The sequence below is a fragment of the Solea solea genome, chromosome 9 (genome assembly GCF_958295425.1).
Source record: "Solea solea chromosome 9, fSolSol10.1, whole genome shotgun sequence".
NCBI classification, from domain to species: Eukaryota; Metazoa; Chordata; class Actinopteri; order Pleuronectiformes; family Soleidae; genus Solea; species Solea solea.
The window spans coordinates 12487273-12511502 of record NC_081142.1 but is presented as its reverse complement, the minus strand read 5'-3'; the positions used below and the strand labels follow the sequence as shown (position 1 = coordinate 12511502).

The 24230-nt window shown below is 39.8% G+C and overlaps 1 protein-coding gene across 3 annotated transcripts; it reads right to left on the bottom strand.

Moving 5' to 3' along the window:
- Positions 1 to 952: 952 nt before the first annotated feature.
- rubcn (rubicon autophagy regulator) lies at positions 953 to 20208 on the bottom strand. 3 transcript variants are annotated; one of them, XM_058638181.1, is made up of 22 exons: positions 19780 to 20208; positions 17804 to 17957; positions 17470 to 17553; positions 15560 to 15719; positions 15312 to 15418; positions 14983 to 15181; positions 13854 to 14279; positions 13456 to 13503; positions 12695 to 12790; positions 12381 to 12496; positions 12029 to 12227; positions 11814 to 11921; positions 10948 to 11022; positions 8827 to 8887; positions 8569 to 8701; positions 8297 to 8442; positions 8070 to 8134; positions 7483 to 7721; positions 7110 to 7171; positions 6843 to 6996; positions 6582 to 6675; positions 953 to 3376 (listed from the first exon to the last, which is right to left on the bottom strand). In XM_058638181.1, exons 1-22 carry the CDS (start codon positions 19815 to 19817, stop codon positions 3240 to 3242), a joined length of 2901 nt encoding a protein of 966 aa, XP_058494164.1. In that variant the 5' UTR covers positions 19818 to 20208; the 3' UTR covers positions 953 to 3239. The 3 variants fall into 3 exon arrangements, with proteins under 3 accessions (XP_058494164.1, XP_058494166.1, XP_058494165.1); XM_058638183.1 differs by lacking the exon at positions 10948 to 11022; XM_058638182.1 differs by lacking the exon at positions 13456 to 13503 and having other exon boundaries at positions 19780 to 20207.
- Between the last annotated feature and the right edge of the window lie 4022 nt (positions 20209 to 24230).

The following is a 24230-nucleotide window of genomic DNA, read 5'->3' as shown; positions in this document are numbered from 1 at the left end:
TTGGAAAACAAAGTGGTTAATGGAGGAAGTAAATCCATATTGTTACAAAATATGTATAGCTACTTAAATTTAAATAGCTATTTAAAAGAAAGATTGTGTTATATAATCATTACCTAAAAATATTACAAAATCAAAACCACATTTTCTCTTTGAAAATTGACATTCTTCTGTGGGATGTACAACCCTTTTATCACACACTCCAGATGTCTTTCACAACAATTGGCATTAGTTATCATCAGGGTCTCAAACTCAAATGACCTAGGGGGCACTGGAGGCAATAATCAGTAAATAATCAGTCCATCTTTTTGAAATTTAAAAAAAAAAAAAAATAACTGTCGGTAGGTAGGGGCGATATGAGCCTAAAATCAAATCATGACATGACATCAATATATCAAACTAGTGATCTTTATAGGATATTTCACAGAATTTCAAAAACGATATTGTTTTGATATTAAATGATAGTCGACAGTATAAACATATTTATGATGTAAAATTAATCTATTATTTAAGAAAACATACAAGCAATTACTCACAACTCGATAGTAAGTGGCAGGCCACATGCAATGGAGTGGAAGACCACATGTGGCCTGAAGGCCGCTGTTTGAGACCTCTGTACTGGTCATCAAATATTGAGGTTGAGGTTCTACTGACCTATATCAGACTATGTCCACTAGAGGGTGCCATTGGTTGATTGTTAGAGCTTCTGTGTCCTGTGAAAAACAGTATTGTTATAAATATTGCAAGCGGTCACACTACATTCTGTATTTGGTAGCTACTGTTTGCAGTAGGTTGTGTGAATAAGTGTCATTCTGTTAAAATGCAATAGCCAACAATATTTCAACAGATTTTATAATTAACAATGTTGTACTGTTCTTTGGGTGCTTGTTTAGTTCCAAGGAGATTGTAATTCTCGGTTTCAGCTTTGACATGTCGACACAGAAACAACCGACACTTTCATAACAGTCTAGCCAGTCTTTAATTGTCAACATAATTATAGAACAAAGGCATATTAACACAAATAATCATACTTACAATTATTAACATTTTCAATAATAGACATTTGAATCTGTAGTGCACATAAAATCCTCACACACCTCCATGTTAAAGGCAATCTAAGAACAAACAATGTGCTGAGCTCAGGTTTTTCAGTGTTTGGTTGATGTCGTTCAGGAGTCGCAATTTTAATGAGTTCAAAGTTTCCTTTAAAAGCAGCCTCGTTAAATCTGAAAACACGGGTGCAGTTTACCTTATCAGTGCTCTACTGTGAGGGCAGAGGGACACAAACATCACACTTATTGCTTTAAGCGGCGTCTTGTGAGACTGTGTTCGTCTCATGAGACTGGACAATTAAAGCAAAGCCTGTAGAGGACAACCTGTTCTCTGGAGCTAAATAAACTGTTGGCACAAACAAAAGGTGCACTTGGGATGAAATAAAATGAATTAAAAATAATTAATTCTAAAATGTTAAACCAGAGAAATAGTTTTTTTTCTGTTATTCCAATCAACTACGACAGCAACATAGTGATTCTTCCCAACAAACTGCCAAATTATCCTGTAGAAACAGACACTAACATGAAATGGAGCCTGAAAAACCATATCTAAAGAGTTACAGTGAAGTAAAAAAAAAAAACAGAAAGTAACTGGGTCAGAGCCCCCAACTGAAAATGATCCTGAGAAAAATCTAATGTAGTTTACTTGATGATTTTTAAATTACAAGAAAGAAAAAAACATTACAATTGTGCACATTTTCCATGACTAAACATTTTTTGGCTTCATTCTTAATGGATACCGTCTCCTTCATATGATAAAAATATTTCAAAGAAAGAAAAAACTGCCATTTAGTTAATCTACCAGCAAATGCAGTATACAGACATGGAATCAGTATTATTATTATTATCATCATCATTATTAGAATCAGTATTCTCGTGGACATTATTGTCAGGAGAGCAAATAAATGATGATCATAGCTGATCCTAACTGTCAAATTAGTGATTTCAAGTATTTCAAACCCATAGTGACACCCATGTGACAGGAGCTTCATTAGATTAACACATGGTGAACGAGCAACTGAAACATCAGGCAGAACATCAGTGCAATTACCTGGACTCTAGTATCCCACAACCTACAATGTTAGAAAACAGGCAGGTGTTGATTAGGCTGGTGCAAAACATTTGTGCATGTACAGCAGGTTCACACACACACACACACACACACGCAAAAACGCACACAGCGTTTGAACAAACTCTTTTTAAAGAGCCACACATGCACTCAGAGCAACACTAAATGGGAGCATCTACACTTTCATTAAAATAATTGCAACACTGACTCTGAGACATCTTTGTGAAGTGCTATCATATAACATATATTATTACTTCAGCTTTACATTGTAAATCCACCAACTCTGCCCGTCTGAGATCATTGGTCCTCGATGCACGCGAGCCCGGCTATAAAAGACAACAGAAATCATCAATTCATTTTAAATGTTCAAACAAAAAACCTGGGTATAAAGGGGCAGCATAGCTTCAGTACAGAAACCCAATCAAACTATAAAGATCTATATAAAATCCTGTCAATTTCAGTCACACAAACTTTCAGCTGAGCCAGCAACCAATAAAAATCACCAGAGGCAAAGCAGTTGCCAGAAGCTGCAGTTGTAGGAATAAACACAGGGACAACAGTCTGAGCAAACGCTTGTTATGGTCTATTTAAATGTCTAAATATATTAATTTTACCAGAGAAGCAGTGAAATGAGTCTCAGGCTCTTTTCACACATAAGTAAGTGCATTATGGCTGTAACACATAAGGATCATTGTCCTTATAGGCTGATGAGAAATATGGAAACATATTTTTGATTGCCACTGGGTATTGCTAGGAATACAAATTCATTGATGTTAAGGGAAATTCAATGATATGACATGACAAAATTCTCGGGATGTCCCGGGAAATCTCAGTCATTGAGGGAATATTTTAATAGCTACTTCTACTTTAAACAGGATGTTTTCATGGAGGAATGTGTGAAAAGGTTTTCTGAAAATCAAAAGTTGCCTTGTTTCTTTTCAGCTCATATGACACTGGCACAACTGGTAAAACCCTGCACATCTGGCAGCCTGTTGAGATCAAAACAGCTGTTTGCAGAAAGTGCCGTCACCCTGGTCTGAGAAGACTGGAATGGACAGAGAGGTGACTACAATCAATGGTCACGTTGTGCTTTTCTTCTTTTGTCTCCTGCGTTACCAGCGCTACGTCCCTCCTCCCTCGTCCTCTTGTTCCTCCATGTTTTTGCGAGCCATCCTCTCTCTGCGTTCACTCAGCCGCCGACATCGAGGGCAGTCTTTACCTGTCCGGAAGCAGCTGCTATGGTAACAAGCGTGACAGTCTGAAAAGTGACAAACAAGACAACAAAAAAAGTCAGTTACATAACACTTCAGAACATTTGTACAGTATTTGCATTGAGCTGCACCCATGTCAAACAAAGACACTGTGTTCACACACAAGAAGCTGTCGCACCAGTTTGACAACAATGAGAATTCCGGTCTTAACAGCCAGCAGCCAATCACAATCAGGCCTGAGGGAGGGACAATGAGCAGGAGAGTATAAAACACACACAAGTTAAAGGCAGTAGGCAGAGGGCAGGTGGAAGCAGGCATGTGAGAAAGCTGAAAACCTGAAGAGCCCACACGCACGTGTACACACACGCTCAACACCCTGAAACTGTTCCGACACCTTCAGCTCTGCTGAGAGCACTTCACAACCTTTCAAACCCTAAACTATTCTGCATCAGCAGATATTTGTCAATGAAATCCCCATGAGAAAATTATTTTCTGAAGTTTCTGAAAAACTATGTAATGAAAAGTGGATGAAATGACACATAGTTCAAATTGAAAAATGGTGTTTATTTCACATTCACATCAAAATGGAACTTAAATAGCAGGCAGACCTAAAGTCAAATTCAACTAAAAAAAAAAGGCATAAATTGCACATCCATTCTGACACATGCCTCAAATATCAACACATTCTCCCTTCAAGGACAAAATTGTTTAAAAACATTCAAAGATGTTTTCTCTGCGATGGAGCTGAAATAAATAAAAAAGACACTTCTGCTGTTTCAGAGACAAATGAATCAACTGAAATAAAAAATACAAACCGACACCACGTTCAACAAATTACCTGTCCAAACTGAAATTCATGACCAAAGCAAAGTGAAATGTAAACATTTATGTATAAGTGGAAAAACCATTACAGCATGGAAATGGATTATTTCAGCATTTTAGCCGTTATCCATCTCTTGGTGACAGACACTAGCCTAGACAAAAAAAGTCCACAGCTCAGAGCCAAAGACGACACACCTCTAGAATCTACACCAAAATGACATCCATCACCAAAAGAGCTGAACAATCTGTTCCCTCCACCTGCTTTTTTACAGAGCCAAGAAACACCAACACAACCACGGAGCCAGTAAAACTGCGACAAACGGGAGCAGTAAGGAAAAAGGAAGAAGCACCAGAAAGTTGAGAAAGTTTCAAGAGGGAGAGAGAAACAGATGTAGGTCTGCACATTTAATCTGATTATCAGAGTTTAGTCAAAATAGACCTGGCAAATTGGGGTTTGCCTTAAGTGCAGATTAGAAGATCAATACCACTCTCTTTATCTGACTAAATCAGGCGTCTCAAACTTGAGCTGGGGGCCACTGAGCATCTAGTCTGGTCAGTAGAGGGACACTTTTTGGGAAAAAGTGATTGTTCAGTAGGGTCACAGAATAATAAAAAAAAAAAATGGTTTGATGTGGAATGATATACAGATCACATTATAAATGTATTTATGATGCAAAATGAATCTATCAATAAAAAAACATAGAGAAGTAAAGAATTATAAACATAAACTGATATTAAGAGGCGGGGCCACATGAGTCGGAGTGGAGGGCCACAGGTTTGAGACCTCTGGTCTAAATACTATGACACTACAGTGGGGAGGAAGCCAAAGTGTGAAAACCAGGTTACCCCTTTGTTTTTCGGTCATAATAGTAAGCTTAGACAACCAGCAGCTTTGAGATAAGCGAGTGGTTTTAATCTCGACATCCGGCTCTCAGCAAGAAAGTGAGTGATTGCAACTAAAATACCTGTTTCTTGGTTACGGAGAACGTTGCAGCGATGGTGATGATAAAACAAGAAAAGTCTAAACATTCATGATTGTCTGTATTGCTGGATTTGGGTATCAGAGATTGGACTAAACAATTACAACTAAAAACATGAAAAAAAAGAGGAAAGGGTGAGTCAATAAAACCCCTGTAAACATTAACTACAGACTTCTGCTTCATATGATTAGACAATCAATCGAGAGCACACTTTCGCCACATTAATCAAATATTAACAGCTCAGTAAGTGTATGTAGTATCTTGTAAAAAGGCTGATGACCATGCTACTGAACATGTTCGCCAGTTCTTTGCAGACAGTAATATCTCTGATCGTCTTACTCTTTACATCCCTCTCTCTCAGTACAATCATCTGTGTCATTTATCTGTGAACTCTCTCCACTCCCTGTCTTGCTCTCCTTCACTAATCCTTCCCTCATCTTCCTGCCTCCAGACAATCTCATGGCTTTGCGGGTTTGCCGGCCTCTCCATTTAGTCCTAGTGACAACACCCAACTCACTTTTGTCTCCCTCCTCAGTGGCTATCTCTCGGTTATCAATACTTTGGCTGCTTTTCCTTTCTCTGGAGAAAACAGTTGAAGGGGGTTTCAGCTGATGGGGTTTCAGCAAATTCATAACCGAAAACTCTCCTCTTTCTGATTTTACCATTTCAGCTGCTTGTGTTTTGCGTTTATCTTGCTTTTCATTAGACTCCTCAGTCTCCCCCTGGCCTTTCCCCTTATCCTCAGTACTCGTTAGTTCCTCCAAAAACTGATTTTTAGATTCTTCCACTTTCACTTCTGTTTTCCCTTCACACTCAGCCTTTTTTTTCAAGAAGCCTTTGGGTCGACTCAACAACCTTAATACCTTCCTATGTCCTTTCCTGTCTTGTTCATCTAGACTCTCCATACTGCTTCCTGTCTCACTTTCACTGCCTTCTTTTGACATGCTCTTTTTTAGTCTTTCTATTTGAAGAAGTTTCAGTAGGTTGACTTTTTCCCTTCTCGCATGACTATCCCTCCTTTCCTTTCCTTTGGTTCCCTCCTTACTACACGACTCCTCTCCTTCATTTTCCTTCCATACCTCCTTTTCCTCTGTCTCCGAATCAGACCCTCCTGACACTTCCTGTTCCTCTTTGTAACCTTTGCTCCTGGAGAAAACTTTAACCAGATTTACATGCGTAAAATCTTTGAAAATTCCTCCTCTTTCCTTCTCTTCTGCCATGTCCCCTGACTCTTCTCCCATCTTTTCTTTCTCCTGGCATTCAACAACCTTCTCCACATCTAAGGCCAAATTCTCTTCCCCTCCCTCCCCATCTCTCCTGTCTTGGAAGAGGGCCCTTGCCAGCCTACGAGGGTTTGAGATCTTCCAGTCTCTCCAGGTAAGTGGAATCAAGGGGCGGGTAGAGGGGGCTTTCAAGCCGCCCAGGCCTGCCATCGGCAAAGAGGGCTCACCTTCGCAGCGCTGGCACTTGTTCAGCTGGAAGGGGAAGATGATGTCTTTGTCATTTCCGCAGAACTCGCACACAAAACCCTTCGCCTGGCACAGCTGGGAAAGATCGAAGCAAAGGTGTTGACAGACAAAAGCAAAAACTTAATTAAAATCAATCAATCTGACTGTTCCATATATAGGTGGTCACATCATTAAAAGAGTGTCGTTACTGTAACAATTCTCTGTAAGAAGAAAGAGTAAAACCAAGCAAAAGTGCCTCTTACCACACAACCATCGACATGTGTAGTACCAAGTTTAAGCAGCTCTTTCATTCGAGGAGCCAGATCCCCGTTGCGCACGGCAGTGAGGTCAGCAAGGGAGAAGAGGTGAAGGTCCTCGGTCAGGTGACCAGGCAGGCTATCAAACTGGTCCAGCACCCTGAGAAGAAAACACACGCACACTGGAGAAATGCCGCTCTGAACAGGGTGCTTTATTTTGTGCAATTACAAAATCATTGCAAATCTCAAAAACATGCAGAACAGATTTCTTACTCTTTAGCAAAACGACAGGTCTTGAAGAGATTCTTCATGTGAAACAACTTCACCCTCAAAACCTGAAGAAAATCAAGTAAAGAATTATTGTTGCTTTAACATATGATGTATTACAAACAATGAGTTACAAATGGTCAGCTTCAGATCCAAATAACAGACCATGGGCTGTTAAAGTGCAATTAATAATCAGGTACCCTGCCAGCTGAAGCTTTGCCGTTCTCTTTCCATTCAGCAGTACATAAAGCCAGCTGCATGAATGCATGATTTAATAAACACTGTGATATTCCAAATTGCTAGGGACGGTTAAGTTGTCCATTTCCCCTTCACATTAAAACATTTATCAGTAAATTTTGACCTGCTGCTATCTACTCACCCGTACAGCCTCCAGAGATTTGACCTTCTTGTACAGTCCGCTGTTAATATCACTGGGGTTGAACAGTGGGTCTCCAGCAATCTTGCTTAGTAGGTCACGGGCAAAGTTGCTGACATAGTATTTGCTGAAATCCCACTTCCTTAACACCCGGCCGGGAACCACCGCCTGGGCATTTTCATGGCAGCACTGGCAGAAGTAACGGCCGATGTATTCACAGTAACGCAGTCGCTTAATGTAGTCTGAGTGGAGAGACAGTGGAGACGTAATCAGGGTTGAGGTAAAACTTACAAATGAGGCCAAACAAATAACAGAATTTCTGCAGAACATTTCTACAAATAAAAATACAGTGTCCATCAAGTTTAAAAGTTAAGAAAATGTTAAGTCTTACAGTTACACATTCTGTTTGTGAAAATACATCAACACCCAGACACATAACTGTAATTAATAAAAATATAAATCAAGTTTTTTGATACTGTAAATGAATGTAAACTTGTTCAAGTGTGTCTGTACTTTAATGCCTTGCTCATCATTAAGGAAGCATTTCATTTTTGATCCTAAATAATTATTCCTGTCTTTAATATTCATACCGGGGTCAATGCGGGTGCCACAGCCAGCACAGCGGTAGTTCTGTTTAGCTACAATTATCTTCCTCCTGAGAGAGAGAGAGAAAACATTTTGAGCAACACACATTTAAATTTGTCAGACCAAGAGCAAAACCTATAAAATACTTCTGGGGACAATCTGTGCTGTTTGTGTTTCGATTACAAACAAAAAGAAAGTCACAATATTAGCAAAGGAAGGTAACACCACTCACTTGGGAGCAGGGTGAATGTTGAAGATGATCTGTGGTCGAGGCGGTGCCCACTCGAGGTTGCCTCGGACCCGAATCCTTAACTTGTAGATGTCAGCGTGTTCACCATCATCAGGTGAGATCGGCAGAGAGTCAGGGATGGGCAGCAGCTGGATGGCAACAAAGAAGAGTTGTGTCAGTTCACAGGTCAGTTTTGCTCTCTTTCATATCGAGCGTCATGTAGTGGAATACTGGGTTCTGTTGCTTTGGTAAGAAAAGTAAGAAAGATATTGTACCTTCTGTGGAGCATCGTGTTCTGGGACCAGCCAGTCCAGCTCCGAAGCAGCAGGAAGCTGCATGCCCTCAAACTGCCTGAGCAAACCCATGGCTACTGACTCAGCAGAGTTAGACTGGAGGAAGGACGGAGTGCTGAAAACAACATGGAGAACATATGAGCAGAGAGTTTTTGAGTTTGCTCTGGTAGCAGCTGATCAACAATCCTGACATAAAATGTAAAGAGAGGGCAGAAAGCAAGACATGTCTGTGCTACTTACACAGACTCTGAGCTGAGAAAAGACCTGCTGCCTGAGCTCACACTGCGCTTTATGTCTGCATCTGCAAGACAATAGTAAAATAAGAGATTTGAAAATGAGAGTGAGTTAGAAAGATGAAGAAAACATTTTATCCACCAGCCAAAGAGACTCAATGATCAACAAATGTGCAGTAAAATGCAACTGTGTTCAATTTTACAGTAACAAATTGTTAGATAACAATGGATAATTTGAATCCTCTTGATGAAGCAACACCAGCAAACAGCTCATGTATGATTTTCAATTCGACAAAATATTAGACTAATCCAAGAAGTCACGTTTTAACCCCCCCAAAAAATCTAAATATTTTGTAAAATATCTAAGTGAAATTCCAAAATGCATCAGATTAAATTTAAATACTGTACAACATTTCAAAAAAGGTATATTTCAGCATGTACCTTGCTAAAAATGTGCAAAGATTCTGAACAGAGGAGGTTTGGCATAGCAATAATCTGCCTGCATGGTTTGTGCTATAATCAGCTGATAGAATGCAGCACAGTCAGCAGTGGAAATCAACAAATCATAGCAAACACATGTTCTCAGTGTCAAAAATATATAACCTCATTTGTACAGGTGGTTTAAGATGATTGTCAACTAAACTGCAAAGTGATACGACCGTTGGGGCACAGGAGGACTTTAACGAGTGGCACAAAAAGCACATGTGAGAGAATTGAGGTGCAATTGTAGCACAAGAAAGATGCTGAGATTAGGAGCAATAGTTTAACACTGGATTCAGTCAAAAATAATGCATGGCAGCATGGATAGAGACGTTCAATGTTCAATTCCTACTGAACTTTTGACACTATATATGAAATATATGTTAAGCAACCTCATAATCTTACCATAGCCAAAATCCCAACCAATATCTGGCTCTGTATATTTCTGCTATATGGTAAAATCAAACTGTTCTGGGGTTGGACATATAAAAAACAACCCCCCCAAAACACCCCAAACACATTAACATGCGTATTGAGAGATCCGATCATAAGTGGACAGTACCAAGTACAACACAATCTCAGTTCCTGCTCTATGTCCACGTCTGTTCGCGAAAACAAAATTATGTTTTTAACGACTTTGACTGAACATAATGTTAATGCCTTTGTGTGTGAGAGAGAGAGAAAGAGAAAGAGAGAGAGAGAGAAAGAAAGAGAGAGAGAGAGAGAGAGAAAGAGAGAGAGAGTCAGGAGGAGCTAAGTGAATCAAAGTACTGCAACATGTAACGTGAAAAAGCTTTTAACAATTAGAAAAAAATGGTGATCAGTATTAGTGTTTATATTGTGATTGACAACAATCACACCTCATTCTCACTTGAACCACTTGTATAAATGGATGGATGGATGGAACCCTATATTTAGAGTCACCACAGGATATAATCTCCTGAACTCTAAACTGTGCAGGTACATTGAGTTTCCTGCACAACCAAAAACCCTGGAGCCCTGAGCAACGAACAAGCACCAACACAAACAGCCTAGTGCACAATTCATATGAGGTGAGGAGGCAGCTGGCTCACAATCAAACTGAAAACCTACAGCATTCCCCAGCTTGCTATGCACGATTACGAGGGGAAAAGAAAAAAGCTACTTGTAGCTGCTGTATTTCAGAAGCTACAAGTCCAATGGACATATTTTCTTATTAAAATATATGTAAACATCTAAAGTCCAGATGGAGTTCATTTCCCTACTGTTAGAGGTTTGAACATCAGGAAAAACAAGTGTCCTCATGCTCAAAGAGATGTGGGAAAAATGGAATGCGAGTTTAAAAACATCCTCAACATTTTCTGTGTATAAAATACTTGAATATCCATCTGTACTTTAGTGCTACATAACCTCACACAAGTACAAACTGTACAAACTGTCGATATTTGTATGTTTATGTGATCATACATGTGTAACTAATTACGAGTCGAGTTATCTGAAATACGAAAGTGGCTTGACACCACAACCAGTTAAGCAGCAGGAAATAAATGCAAAATGTTTCAGTTTGGCGAGAAGCCATCAGCGTCCTCTCAAAGAAGCACAGCCACAGTAAAACAGAATGCATGTATCTGTGGAGCCTCGCCCACTCACTCATCCAGCCAGCAGATACCTGAGAAGAGCGAGGCGAGTGATAAGGAGAGGCCGTTCTGAGACACCGCCAGCAGGGACTGACCCTCACAGCCATCTGAGAAACAGAAACTAACACTCAGCACAACCATTACCACAGGCACAAACATTTCAGCCCTTCACAGAGCTGTGTCACTGTCACAGGCAAACATGCTGTTCAGTGGAACACAGTTATACAGCTCCACACTCATGTATACACATACTGCAGTATTGAGAAATGCAGTTACATGCAATGAAACACATTACCGGACATGCACAATGTATCTTACATGCACACACAGAATCCCACAACCCGTGTTATTAGTATAACAGAATTACATAGTTCTATATGATAGTAATTAGTCTCCTGTGATAAGTGTTATATTCATCTCATAAAAAAAGCAACAGACATCTGTTTCCCTATGATTCTGTGACTTTTGTACTCAAGATTTCCAGGTTTATGGTTTAAAGTAAGACATGACATGCTCAGTGAGCAATATGCCGCATGATGATGAGGTTATGAATGGAACACAAATAAACTTATTCATACAGAGATAACTTCCCGTTTTGGAAAATTATAGAAAACCTAATTTGTCCTAAATATACGTTAATATTTAGGACAAAGTTCACATGTGTAACTTGAAGCCCGTTGACGATCAAGTAAAAAGATGGTAGCTAAGCTGATAAAATATGTATATGTTGAAAAATTTAGGACATTGCTAAAAACTGTGAAACCAAAAAACATGCTGGTGACATAATTTTCTAAAGTGTCTACATGGTTCATGACACAATAAATATATTTGTTTCGTTATGTTTAGGGTTTTCTTCTCTCCCGATGTGGATGCTCACTCATTCTCTCTCTCTCTCTACCTCTTAGTTCACACTCCTCCACCTCCTCAGCTGAGCCTGAGTCAGACAGGCCCTGATAAGAGTCCTGAGAACTCCTCCTGGAGCCTCCACTGTCAGTGGAGTGAAATACTGCAGGAGAATCAGACAAATGAATGACAAATATTAACACTACATACAACACACGGAGTAGAATAAGTTGATAAGTATGCATTTTATCCCAAAGCATTTTGACTAACTGTGCTGGGTTGTTGTGCAAGGCGGCAGGCGGCTACGGCGGATCTGTTGCCTGCGCAGGCGGATCTTTTGCTTGAGTTGCTGAATTTCAGAGTCACTGTCTACCTCCTCCTCACCCTCTTCCTCCTGAAGCCGCAGGTTGTACTTCATCAGCTCTATAGCTGCAATAAGGGACTCAGAAATGCTGAAATGAGCATTCTCCTACGGAACAAAATAAAAATCAGTCAGGGGAGAAGATTAACTTAAGTATAGATGTTTGATCCACTATTTCTCACATGAATCACACAACGTTTGACAAAATCAACACATGACAATTGATATGAGTAATAAGGTAAAAATTGAGTAAGTTCACACCTTTTCAAGGTCAGCACAGCTGCCAAAGTCCTGCTCTGACAGGTAGCTGATGAGGCTCTGGCCCTCTGACGGTTTCCTGAACATCCCATCTGGCACACTGCTGCACTGGGATCCATCTGAAACACCCATGACATGACAGACTTTCTTTGACAATCCCTGGACCAAGTTGATGACTGTTTTAATATTAACATTTTTTAGTTTTTGTGTTCCCACATTTCCAAATAATTAAAACATGCAATTCTTGCTTCAAAACCATCCTTAAGTGCAACAGAGCTGAAAATGTAGATGTAGCTAAATCATACGAGAAAACTCACAAGACTCCATGAAGAGGGAATTTGGAGTTTTTGAATCACTGCACTGAGTTGAGAAGGGGCTGTAGTCCTTCATGCAGCAGTCGTCACCTGCCAATTCTACAAGACAAACAGTTCATGTTATCATTAAATACACGCAAGACCAAAATCAATTATGAATTCTTGTAAATTAACGGGGACATGAGTAAACATTCATAGATTGATTTGACTGTAATGTCAATTGTCAAACAATCAATGTAATGCAATATATGAAGATGTTTTTTTTTATGTCATGCAGAAATAAATGGTGTATATATGGCAGCTGAGAGTTGACCCTTGCCATTACAATGTGGGTTAATTGGTATAATTAAAATGGAAATAAATCATGCTGCCATAAGTAATTATATTTGAAATACAGGTATATTTCTACTTAAGCGTTTCAACCATCTATCACTGACATTTACAGTTAATTTTGTTGCATTATTTTATGGAGGACACACTGCTCCAATCCATTAACAAGGACATCTGAATACACAATGATGCTTTCAATGAAAAATGTGTGAATGATCAAAAATGAACACAATAAAAGCAATAGCTCATAGCACTTCTGAGGAAAAACAAACAAAACAGAACAGTTGATAACAAAAACCACGATGAATAAATGCACATAGTATAAGGATAAGACTGACAATGATGGGGTGGAGAGAGTTCATCACCATGCAGATATAAAAAGTAAAGGGTGGGAGGGGTCAAGTGATGGAGTACAGTTAAACTGCACTGCCGACCTGCTACTGGATCTTCTATTATTATGGTGATTTTTCGGTGTGTCCCTCCTTCGCACAAAGAGTAGAAAAAGACAGGACAGAGATAGAGCAAAGAGAGAAAAAGTTACCTCAAGCTAAGAAGAAGAAACGGAGAGCAAAGAGTGGAAATGTTAATTTGGAACCATTTAAACCCTTAACACAGGAAGAATGCATCTTCCGAAAGAGAATGTATCCTGATCTTACACAGTTACAAGATAGACAACAATACGCAATCATAATCTCACTTTCATTTTATCCAAACACCTGGTAAAAAAAAAAATCCAAAAGCTTAAGGCTCACTCTAAAGTAATCCCTTTTCAATAATAATGACACAATACAAAATACATATGGTGCCATGAGTTATCTCTAAATTTACTTACCATTCCTGAGTTTCTGATTGACCCCGGTGTCCGAAAAGGAGCGGGTGTGTCCTCTGGACCCGTGGCCCGGCCCCCGCTGAAGTTCTGAATAAGATGAGCGTCTAGGTGGAGGTGGGGCCTGCAACAGACGTTGATGGTATTGGTCCTGGGTCTCGCCCTGCTCACTACTATGGGTGGAGCTTTGGTGGTCCCGGCGACTGTGTTGACCTAGGTTACCGATAGCCAGGTACTCTGGACCATCATCATACTCTCCATCACAAGAGTCACCCATTTCAGGCTGAGGGGAGGTGGGTTTGAGGGACTCTGTCAGGGTGATACATGGGACTGAGACGGGGCCAGGAGGGGGAGTCACGCTTCGCTCACTCTCACCAGGCGTGGACACACACAACCATGGAGCTCCCAGGGTGTTGGTAGGAGAGGTAGTGTCTGCAACACAACAAGTAGGAGAAATGAGGGGAAGTGGAGAAGCGTCAGCATTTAAAAACAATAGGGTCATATGTAGAATTATTTGTAACTTTATTCCCGGTACATTCAATGCAAACACACATCTATTACATGTATGTCTGTTGTAGACAAGGGAGTTATCCTACTTTTCCACCCAATTTAAAACAAGTTTTCTTTTGGATTCTAGTAAATGCAAACTATTCCTGGTTTTATCCATTTTATGGAGCATGTCAGGGCATTTAGAGTTTAGAGGCTTTATCACATTCCTCAATAAATGAACTGGCCCACAAACAATCAGGCCTCTGTATGGATAAGTGAGTCAGTCTTATCAAATGCACACTGTAGTGCATTCATAGAGCTATCCCCCCCGACTCCATCTCCTCCATATACCAATACCAAAATGGTGCTATTTTGTTTATCTGACTATAATCCTACAAAATACATACCAAATATTGATGTGATGTATTTTAGCCAATTAGATTTAATATTTGTCAAAGCATTCTTACTTTAGAGCATTGTTTCCCCCCCGCCTAAAAACCATTCCCACAGCAGTGTATACAAACAAAATGAATGAATATTACTGATATAACTGCAGATGAATATCACTACATGAATCCTCACCACCCATCAACAAACACATTTGGGAAAACTTCATTATCGTGTTTTAGCCTTTCTTCACTTGTACCGTTGGTGTTTTGGGAGGATTTCTGGCTGGAAAGGACTGCTTCTCGTAAAGAGCAGTTGGAGGTGGTGAGTCTGCGATTCAAAGATTCTCCTCGTGGGGCCAAGTCACGGCTCTTCCAGGCCCCACCAGCCCCTGGCAACACACACAGACTCTGGCTCTTCAACAGACCCAGACATGGAGGACTTTTCAGAGGCGACAGCTGTAGGGTGGGGGAAAAAAAGACATAACAAATGTAACAACATGTAGGTGTTTGTCTGAAAAGATTCACAGTCATCATCGTAGAACGAGACACAAGATAAAGATATAACAAGTAATTTCCCCAGACATACCCCAACCGTGTCTACTTGGGCAAGCAATTTTGGATTGTTCTGCTCCACAGCTTCCAGACACTGAAACATGGCGGTCACGTGAGGCTCACTGAGCAGGAAGGCATCATCTGAAAGACCAGACAGGCACAAATTAGTTGAAACAGAGGAGAGAGAAAAAGTGGTAAATGGTAGCACACAAGTGAAAAAGAAAAGATAAGAGAAAGAGAGAGAGTTTAAACTGCACAGTAATCTATTAACGAAAAACTCACCATTATAGAATTTACGTGTATGTCCCAAATGCCTGAGTAGAGGTCGGAGTTGTGCCGACAGCATGTGAACCTGTAAGCTGTGAAGCAGCCAGCGCTCGGCCTTGTAGCTTTCCCCAGAACTCTGCATACCACTGCTCAATACCGGCTCAAGGTGACTGAACTGAGGACGGACAGAGATGGAAGGAGAGAGTGAGAATAATAAAAAAAAAAAGGAGGGGGGGGGGGGGGGGTTGTTATGCAGGTATCATGCAACATTGTTGTGTTTTTTTAGTAAACACCACATGAGTCAATATCATGGGATCTTCTTTACTGGATTTCTGTAAATGACATTACTGTAGCCCTGCTGCTAACAAGCTAAACCCCTTACATTTACTCCAAATTTACATTTTTTGTGTGCAACCAATGAAGCCTAACACTCTCATGATATTCCCATGCATTTGTATCTGTTTTTGAATTATTCACTTGATAATAAAAAGTAAAACAGTTACTGTGACTTTTCATAATACATTGAAAAGATACAAAACAAATGTTTTATCAATGATTGACATTTTTCCAGTTTTTCCTCTGAATAATATACAGTAATTATTCAGATAAAATGGATTGGACCCAGACAGTTAGACAAGACAGCATGCTTCCAGTATACTTCCAGCAACAGTTACGATATTGAGTGATAAGTGACAAAAAGTGTCCACTCGTAATCATGTACAAAATAAACAAATCCCTCTGCTACACATAGCACAACACTGATAATAGTTAACGGAGGAGAAGGTGTAGAGTGAATGTTCTCCACAACACAACAAGTTACCTGGTAGGAGTAGAGACTTCACTGAGGCCATATTACTACGACTGCATATTGTTACAAAAAAAGGAACTGTTTTTGTCCAGCAGATGGACAAGTTCTTTAAATCAACACCTAATTTCAATGTCCAAAAATGAAATTCAAACACACTACGCAGTGTAAATATGAATTGCAGAACTGAAACATACCAGCTTTTCAGTAAATATGGAACCTGAAAAGTTTTAAAGTTTCCAATGCTGATTTAAGCAGTGAAACAAACAGAGGAACCAATACTTCAGGAGTATGTGATACATACAACTACTGTGTGAAAAGCTGATCAAAACTGAAAGTAGATTTTCATCAAGTGAGAATTTGAGCATAAAGTATTTATTGTGATGAGCATTACGCTGACTAATTTCAGCATCAACTGTGATATGAGCGATGCTTCAATACTAATTTTACGGTAAGGTAAAAGTAAGTTCCGACCAGTTGCAAGTCATTTGACTGGACAAGCGGGATTCCATATTGATGATATTGAGTAAAACAGCAACTCCACTTCACAGGTGTGCATAATAATCATTAATTACACTGACCGTTGAGTGCCATCAACCTACCCTGTTACACCTGGTTCACACTGGCCGCATGGCATCTGCATCCCTGCTGTATTTTTTATATTTTGGCATCTCGTCTATATTTCATACACTCAGTTGCCAGCAAAAACAGACAGAGAAAATATCTGTTGATAATGATATTGACATTCTACCAGAAATATTACAAAAAAAGACATAGAAGAAGACATTGTTCTTGAGTATGAGGAGTGAGAAAATGTCTTTAAACCCATCACAGCCATGCTGATATTCAGTGCATCAGCACTCCCTCTTCTGTGATATTGCTTAAATATACAGCACACTTTTCCCAATCCTAATCCTCAAAATCAGTAAAGCCCTATTTACTGATACGATTGCTATAGTGACCACTATTTCTTAAAATCTCCATGTGCGAAGTAAGCTGATGTTCTTCCACTGATATAACATTTCATTTTGTTTTTGCATAAACTTGACCAACTCATATGCGCCAACTAAACTCTGAAGTATTTGAACGTCAACCTTCATGTGGCTGTCAGTGACCATACCTGTTCTACATGTGAAGCAAGGTGAGGGCTGATGTAGCGTACACACCACACAAACGGCCAGTAGTCTCTCTGCTTGTAGTATACCTGAAATTCAAAAACCGGTAGTTCACATGACCCACATCGAGAGAAAAGCAAACAAACACTGTTCAAAGGCACCCACATTGAATTTTAATAAACACTAGGTGCTGGGCAGGATAAACAAATGTGTCTGCCCACCAGTTGTTTTACAAAACTAACCAGGATTCATGCTGACAGTGATCTACTTCATTTACAATTATTAAAATTACACAGAACAAACAAATGCTTATGGGAGGGAGAGTGGTGACCTCCTGACCTGCTCATTCTTCAGCCCATGGCTGAGGATGTTGTTCATGTCCTTGTGAAGACGCTGCAGTCCACCATAGCGTGACCATACATTGGGGTTGTTGGTGGACACAAGACCCTCTACTGTCGTCTTCAGACTTGACAGCAGTTTCCAGTGCTCCTTCCTGGAAGGAAACATGGCAGCAGGAAGGAGAGAAGTGCAGGAATGAGTGCTGGTGTCAGCAGTGTTGCAGCTTTAATCATTACTGACATAAGCAAAATCCTCTGCAGTGAACTCAATGACTAACAGGCCACAATACACATCAGTAACTGGGTAAGCAGAATTGCCACATCTTTGCCGACATAGACAAAATATTTGCAAAAATGATTCCCATAACTACAAGTTTGAAACCCTGCTCTTGTGATGTGCATGGTGATGTGCATATTAGTGTTAATTTCCCCGAGGGAACCTCCCAAAGGGATCAATAAAGTCGTCTGTCTGTCTAGAATGAGAGCTGCAACTAAATAATTTATTTTTCATAATCAATTAATGTGTCTTTTATTTTCTTAATTAATCGAGTAATCGTTTGGTCCATAAAACGTCAGATCAAAAATGCTGATCAGTGTTTCAAACCTGTAAATGATGATGCTCTCAAATGTCTTGTTTTGTCCACAAGCCATTTCTTTGTTATACGATTTCTTTGTTGTATGGAGCAAAGAAACCAGAAAATATTCACATCTGAGAAGCTGAAGAATCTGAAAACTTGATTTTATTTTTTTTTTTAAACACTCTTTTATCAGCAAGGGCTTTTCAAATCTAATCATATAAATGTAGCAACAACAAGAAAACCTCTGAATGGCACATTTATAGCAACTGCGATAAAGCTCACAAGTTCAGCTGTCAGCTAATTAATCAAATTGCATCATGTAGCATAAAGAGAGGCTTAATGTTAGCAGCATTCTTAATACTGGTGCATGGTAGGTTTAAAAATAAACAGAGGTCCGTGCGTGTATGTGTTTTACATTGAGGAGTAACATTTCTCAAGGCTCAGAGAGGTCGCTGAGGTTTCAGATTTAACTAACAAGTTTCTCATTCTTTCTCAATGTGTGTGTGTACTTGTATTTATATCTTTGTGGGGACATTAAAGGGCCTTTTCAGGGTTAAGACCTGGTCTTAGGGTTAGAATTGGGTTTAGGTTAGTGTTAGGGTTAATGTTAGTCAATTAGTTGTGATGGTTAGGTTTATGGTAAGGGGCTAGGGAATGTATTATGTCAATGATGTGTCTTATACTATCAAATTTCTAAGAATAAGATAAACAAGAGTGTTTCAAAAATCCCATGGTGAGGAATACAACAAAAAACTATGGTATATTATGTACATTTACTTAAACACTACTTATTAGAGCCTCAGGCACTTGTGTTTTACTTTAATTTGACATTTACTGCTACTTTTACACTTGCACTAAATTTAAAAAGGTTTGCTCAACATATCATTCATTCATTTTACAAGCCAAAACAGCAACTTGCATACCCCTCTCAATGAATAATGCCTAAGTATTAACTCTGCACATCACACCAAGCAGTTAGCAGCTACGTATCAACTTGATTTGACAGCTAGCTAGTTAGCTGTTAGCACAACCAAGCTAGGGGGTAGATATTCGTAGGTCCCCGAGCTGTTAGTAATGTTAAAGAATTGCTTCAAGTGTGTTTCCAAAACCTCAACTAAACATTGTCAGTTGTATTTCATGGATTGAACCCGCACAGCCAGTGTTACGCCACATTACGACTGTCAAATATGGCATGTCAGGTTAGCTTCGCCTAGCTAGGGCACAAACCAGCGTTGACTTTACTCCGCGGCTACAACACATTTGACAGCAACTCGAATTCAGAGAGCTGTCACTCAGTGTTTATGATTGTTTAAGTGTCTTATTCCGTTGTTTATATGACCACCACGGTCTTATAACCCCGACTATGCCCTGCTACGACCGGCCGGTGGCTGTCACTCACCTGCGCTCCTCCGCCTCTTCCTCCGCCGTGATCTCCATGTCCTCTGGGAGGAACAGGGCTCTGCGTAACGCCGCCAGTTTCCCAGTGTTTTGTCCCCCTCTTGTCCTCACTTTGGAACGTCGGAGTTTAATTACAGAAGCAGAGCTGCTCGGAAAAGAGTCAATCGGAACTCCAGTCCTCTTCCGCCATGTCCGCCCTGCCCGTGCGAGGCGTGAATCAAAACAGTGGAGGCCGCATGACCCGCTCTCTGCGAGGGGGCGGAGATGTTGTGCCTCTGCCCACTTTTAATCCATAACACTGTTTTCACCGTGGAATAACGATACTTATTCTAAATTAGCTGCAAGAGGCACACTCTTGTATGTAGAGAGTACTGTTAAAAGGTTTGAGTAGAGTGATGATGAAAGAGCTGTGTGTACAGTGAAAACACGGCCGCACAATGTTCTTTAATCAATGCTGCCGCCTGCTGTTGAGACATGTTTATTGTTTCTGTTTACACTTTCGTCCTTTAGGAGGCGCTACAGGCTGATAAAAGCCACACAACTACACTGAGAAACACTTTTTATCCGAATGCTGTTGTACTGTTGAATCTGTCACTTTTATTATTTTCTACTCTTTTATTGCATCTTTTTTGTTTTATTACTATTGTGTTTTATTATGCACTACGGGTTGCTTCCTCACCTAATCACCGAGTTATCATATCTTATATTCTCTTCTTCTCTGTCTTTTCTTTTTTCACATTGTCTCTTGTTATGTGGCAGGCATTGCCCTGATAAGGGACTGAAGATGGAAATTAGCTTTCGCTATAATCTTGCATATTCACATTTATATGCTCACTAATTAAAATATGAATATTATTTAAATATCAAATAAAACTAAAAGTGACTGGCAGCCTATATTATGGGAGCTGAATCAGTGTGTATGCAGTATTTTAAAGTAGCTGCTCTCAACATCAATATTTTTTTATTGAACCAGTAAAAAGAAATTGCCAACAAATGAGAAACCTTTCTTTGACATGTAAAATAAAGTATCATGTTGCAGGACATATATTTGCTATATTCAAACCCACTGAGCCACTGGCTATGGGGAATTTTTGTCCATATTCAGTGGATATGAGACATTTCAGTCAATTTCAACACTGACCACAATACATTCACAATAGTTGAGTAGATATGTACTATGGTATAAAAAGTGTAACACATTATATGAGTAGCATCCACCTCTAAGCACAGGTATATTTGTTCACTGAGCCACCATCTTGTGACAAATCATCAACACATGATGGCGCTACAGACTTGAACTGTGCCTAATTCAATCTATACAAAGCAACACAAATCAAGTTTTATCACTTGATGACAATGTCAGGAGAGGGCGTAACCGTCTGTATCATACCCAGTAATTGCTGGGTGTGGTGGTGGATGACTGAATATCCTTGCATAATAGGGTCGCACACATTAAATGTGGTCAGTTCCTGCAAGGCATCCACACAGGGATTACATAAGGGGGTGGAGTGGCTCAGTGGTTAAGACACTACCTTGTGTACCAAAGACATCATGGTCGCAAGTTCGATTCCACCCCTGGCTAATTGTACTTGATCCATTGTAAGTCGCTTTGGATAAAAGCGTCTGCTAAATGACATGTAATGTAACATAAGACTTCCTTCCCCCGTGCTGTGAAGAAGCATTACATGACACTTGAGATGCTTTGCTCGTGTGTTGACGATAAAAATAAGCTTGTGACGATTGTGCAAGCTTGTTTTTATCGTTTTCATTTCTAAAAAAAAAAAATAGAGTCAAAAAGAGAGACCACGGGGAATGTATCTATATTAATGTGATAATAGCAGCGTTACAGGAACAATTCAGATCCTTCATTTAAAAGTGGAAGTAGCAATATCACATTGCAAGCTGATTATGCAGAATAACCCCCCCAATTGGAGTTGTTATGAATAGTACAATCATTGGCTTATCACACATGCATTTTAATATAAAGAACACAGGGATTACTTGCAAATTAAAGGAGCAAAGTAAATTAAATTGTGTTGTTTTTAAAGCTGCTGTGAAAGTGATGTTATCTTATGGCTAACTGTGCTTGTCCGTTAGCTTCAGTGTAATGTTTCATACATGCATAATCACAGTTGCATTTTACTCCACTAGCTGCAGTTTGTGACCAAACGTTTGCCTCTATATGTATGTTCTTGTATTTTTGGTGTGCTAAGTTGTATGGTACATGGGTACCACTTCCTTGCATATTCTTAAGCAACAGTCCATGGTTACCGTCTTCTGCAGTTACCGCCAATAACCAGCTGGACCAGAAAGTGTTGTGCTTAAGGAAACACGTTCAGCTGTTTTACACGGTTCGCTTGGATTCAAACTGGAGGTGTGGCCACATTTGTCTGCGCAGACCAGATTGTGAAAATGGGGAGACAACACATTTACGTCACACCGACCTTCGCAAACCTTTGCGGACATCCAGCTGTGGAAAGTATGACCCAGCTTTTGCTCTTTCTCCTCAATACATCAAACATGAGCATGTTTGCAGGTTATATCTGTTTTGACTCGCTCAGAATTTGACTCACTGACTGCAGCTTTAAAATTGTCCGTGGAGTGAAATAAAGTGCAGTGCTTGAATAGTTACTTCCCACAATTGCACAAAAAAACCTGGGTTTCTAGTGCACGCTCTGCAGTGTTATCAGGTACCTGACACATATCAATGTGTAAGAGTCATGGCTTGTCCACACACGTTAAAAGAATTGGAGGTGTTTATATTGGCTTTGTTCTGTCATTTATTTTTCAGAAACGGATCTGTATTTACTCACAGTGACGTTGGAAACACACCCCTTTCATACCATAACTATGTTGCGGCCTGACTCAGAGCTGAAACCTGCTGAGGCATGAGCACACACAAAGCGTGGAAAGTAGGTGAGTCGGATGATCTGTCAAGAATGGATGACGCAAAGCCTGATTAATCCTGTTTTTTAGTTCGCAATAGACTTCTACTTGTAGCCGTAAATTGCCTTTGTTATTTTCCTATTTTACATTAGTGTCATGGAGGCATAGGGAAAGTCAGGTCTTTCTGCATTCACCTCACCTCAGCAGTGTTTCTGACCATTGTGTCATCATTAAAAATGTTTTTCCAAAACTTAATTGACATAGATAGATAATCAGAAAAATATCTGATCAAAAAGAAAATCAACCCAGATACTAGGCTGGAAATAACCCCGAACGGTCAATCTAGATTTTCCGTGGAACAAAATGACACAGTTGATCAGATTACATGTAATTCTGTAAAAGTTCAAAAAGGGGAAATTGGATCCACATGGTGGCACCTGCAAACAAAAACTCCAGCAGCACAACAGTGCAACACTGATTGCAACACATTGATGATGATGATGATGATGAATCAGAAGAAGCTGAAACTTTCAGTGAGAGCCGGACACAGACCTCTTTGTTTTTGTTTTTCATTTCATATTGGTTCACTTGAACGTTAAAGTTTAATCTCAAAGCCATAGTTTATTACCTGGTCTTATTTTAATCATATCTGTGGAAAAGCCTGAAGATCAGAGTCAACCTCATTCCGTTGCTCTCAATACAAATGACCCTCTCTCCCCTGTTGTTTTTCAAACAAACAGAGGACTCAGTTTGATATTAGACATGACATGACGTGTGTGACAGTCACTGCCAAACACAACACTGAGTCGGTTGGCACCTGGAAAAGAACAGAAACATGACAAGGTCTAGGCACCAAACAGCAGAGATTGTATTGATTAAAAAAAAAAGGAAAATAGAGGAACAAAAGAGGCAGAGGGGGAAAGAAAGTAGACGCTGACAACTTCTTTTTTTTTCCACCATCAGCTAGCAGTGAATATTTGGTTGGGCTTTGTACAGGACATGCTTTGAAATGAACCACCTCTCTGGTTGAGCAAAGAGCAATAATTTGTGTTTAAAAATGACAGGTTGGAGATGTCACAAATGCAAAAGGCGGATAGTTCAACTTTACATAACATGGAGGAAACAGACAGGACTGTTCACTTCTCCCTTGGAAAAATTAATAAGTCGAAACAAGCAATCAGTCGCTTGTAGTTCTGAGAATTTGGGTGGCGATCAGAGTTCCTCTGTATTTGGAGTCTTCCTGAAGTGAAGTTAGAAGTCTGTTTCCCATAAGTTGACTTGTGATTCACAGGATGAATGTTGTTGCTGGTGGACGATGAGGTCAGGAGTTGGCTAAAGACCCAGTTACCTAAGGTGTATAAAATGTTATGACACAACCATCCAAAAGGCTTAATGTTAAATTATCATTAACTCAGGGTTTAAAACCTCTTAACAACATTTGAAATATGTGATTTTAGTTGATTGCAAATGTCATTTTTATTGTCAGATTTTATCTTCTTACTTTTATGTCCCTCATTGGGCTTATTGTGCCTATGATTATGTTGCTGCACTCCCAAACACTCCCAA

Coding starts and splice junctions, on each gene's coding strand:
- rubcn (XM_058638181.1), bottom strand. CDS start 19,817: ATGGAGATCACGGCGGAGGAAGAGGCGGAGGAGCGCAG. Junction 15,419..15,559: donor TACACGTAAATTCTATAATG/GTGAGTTTTTCG, acceptor CTGGTCTTTCAG/ATGATGCCTTCCTGCTCAGT. Junction 8,702..8,826: donor TTTCTCAGCTCAGAGTCTGT/GTAAGTAGCACA, acceptor TGTTGTTTTCAG/CACTCCGTCCTTCCTCCAGT.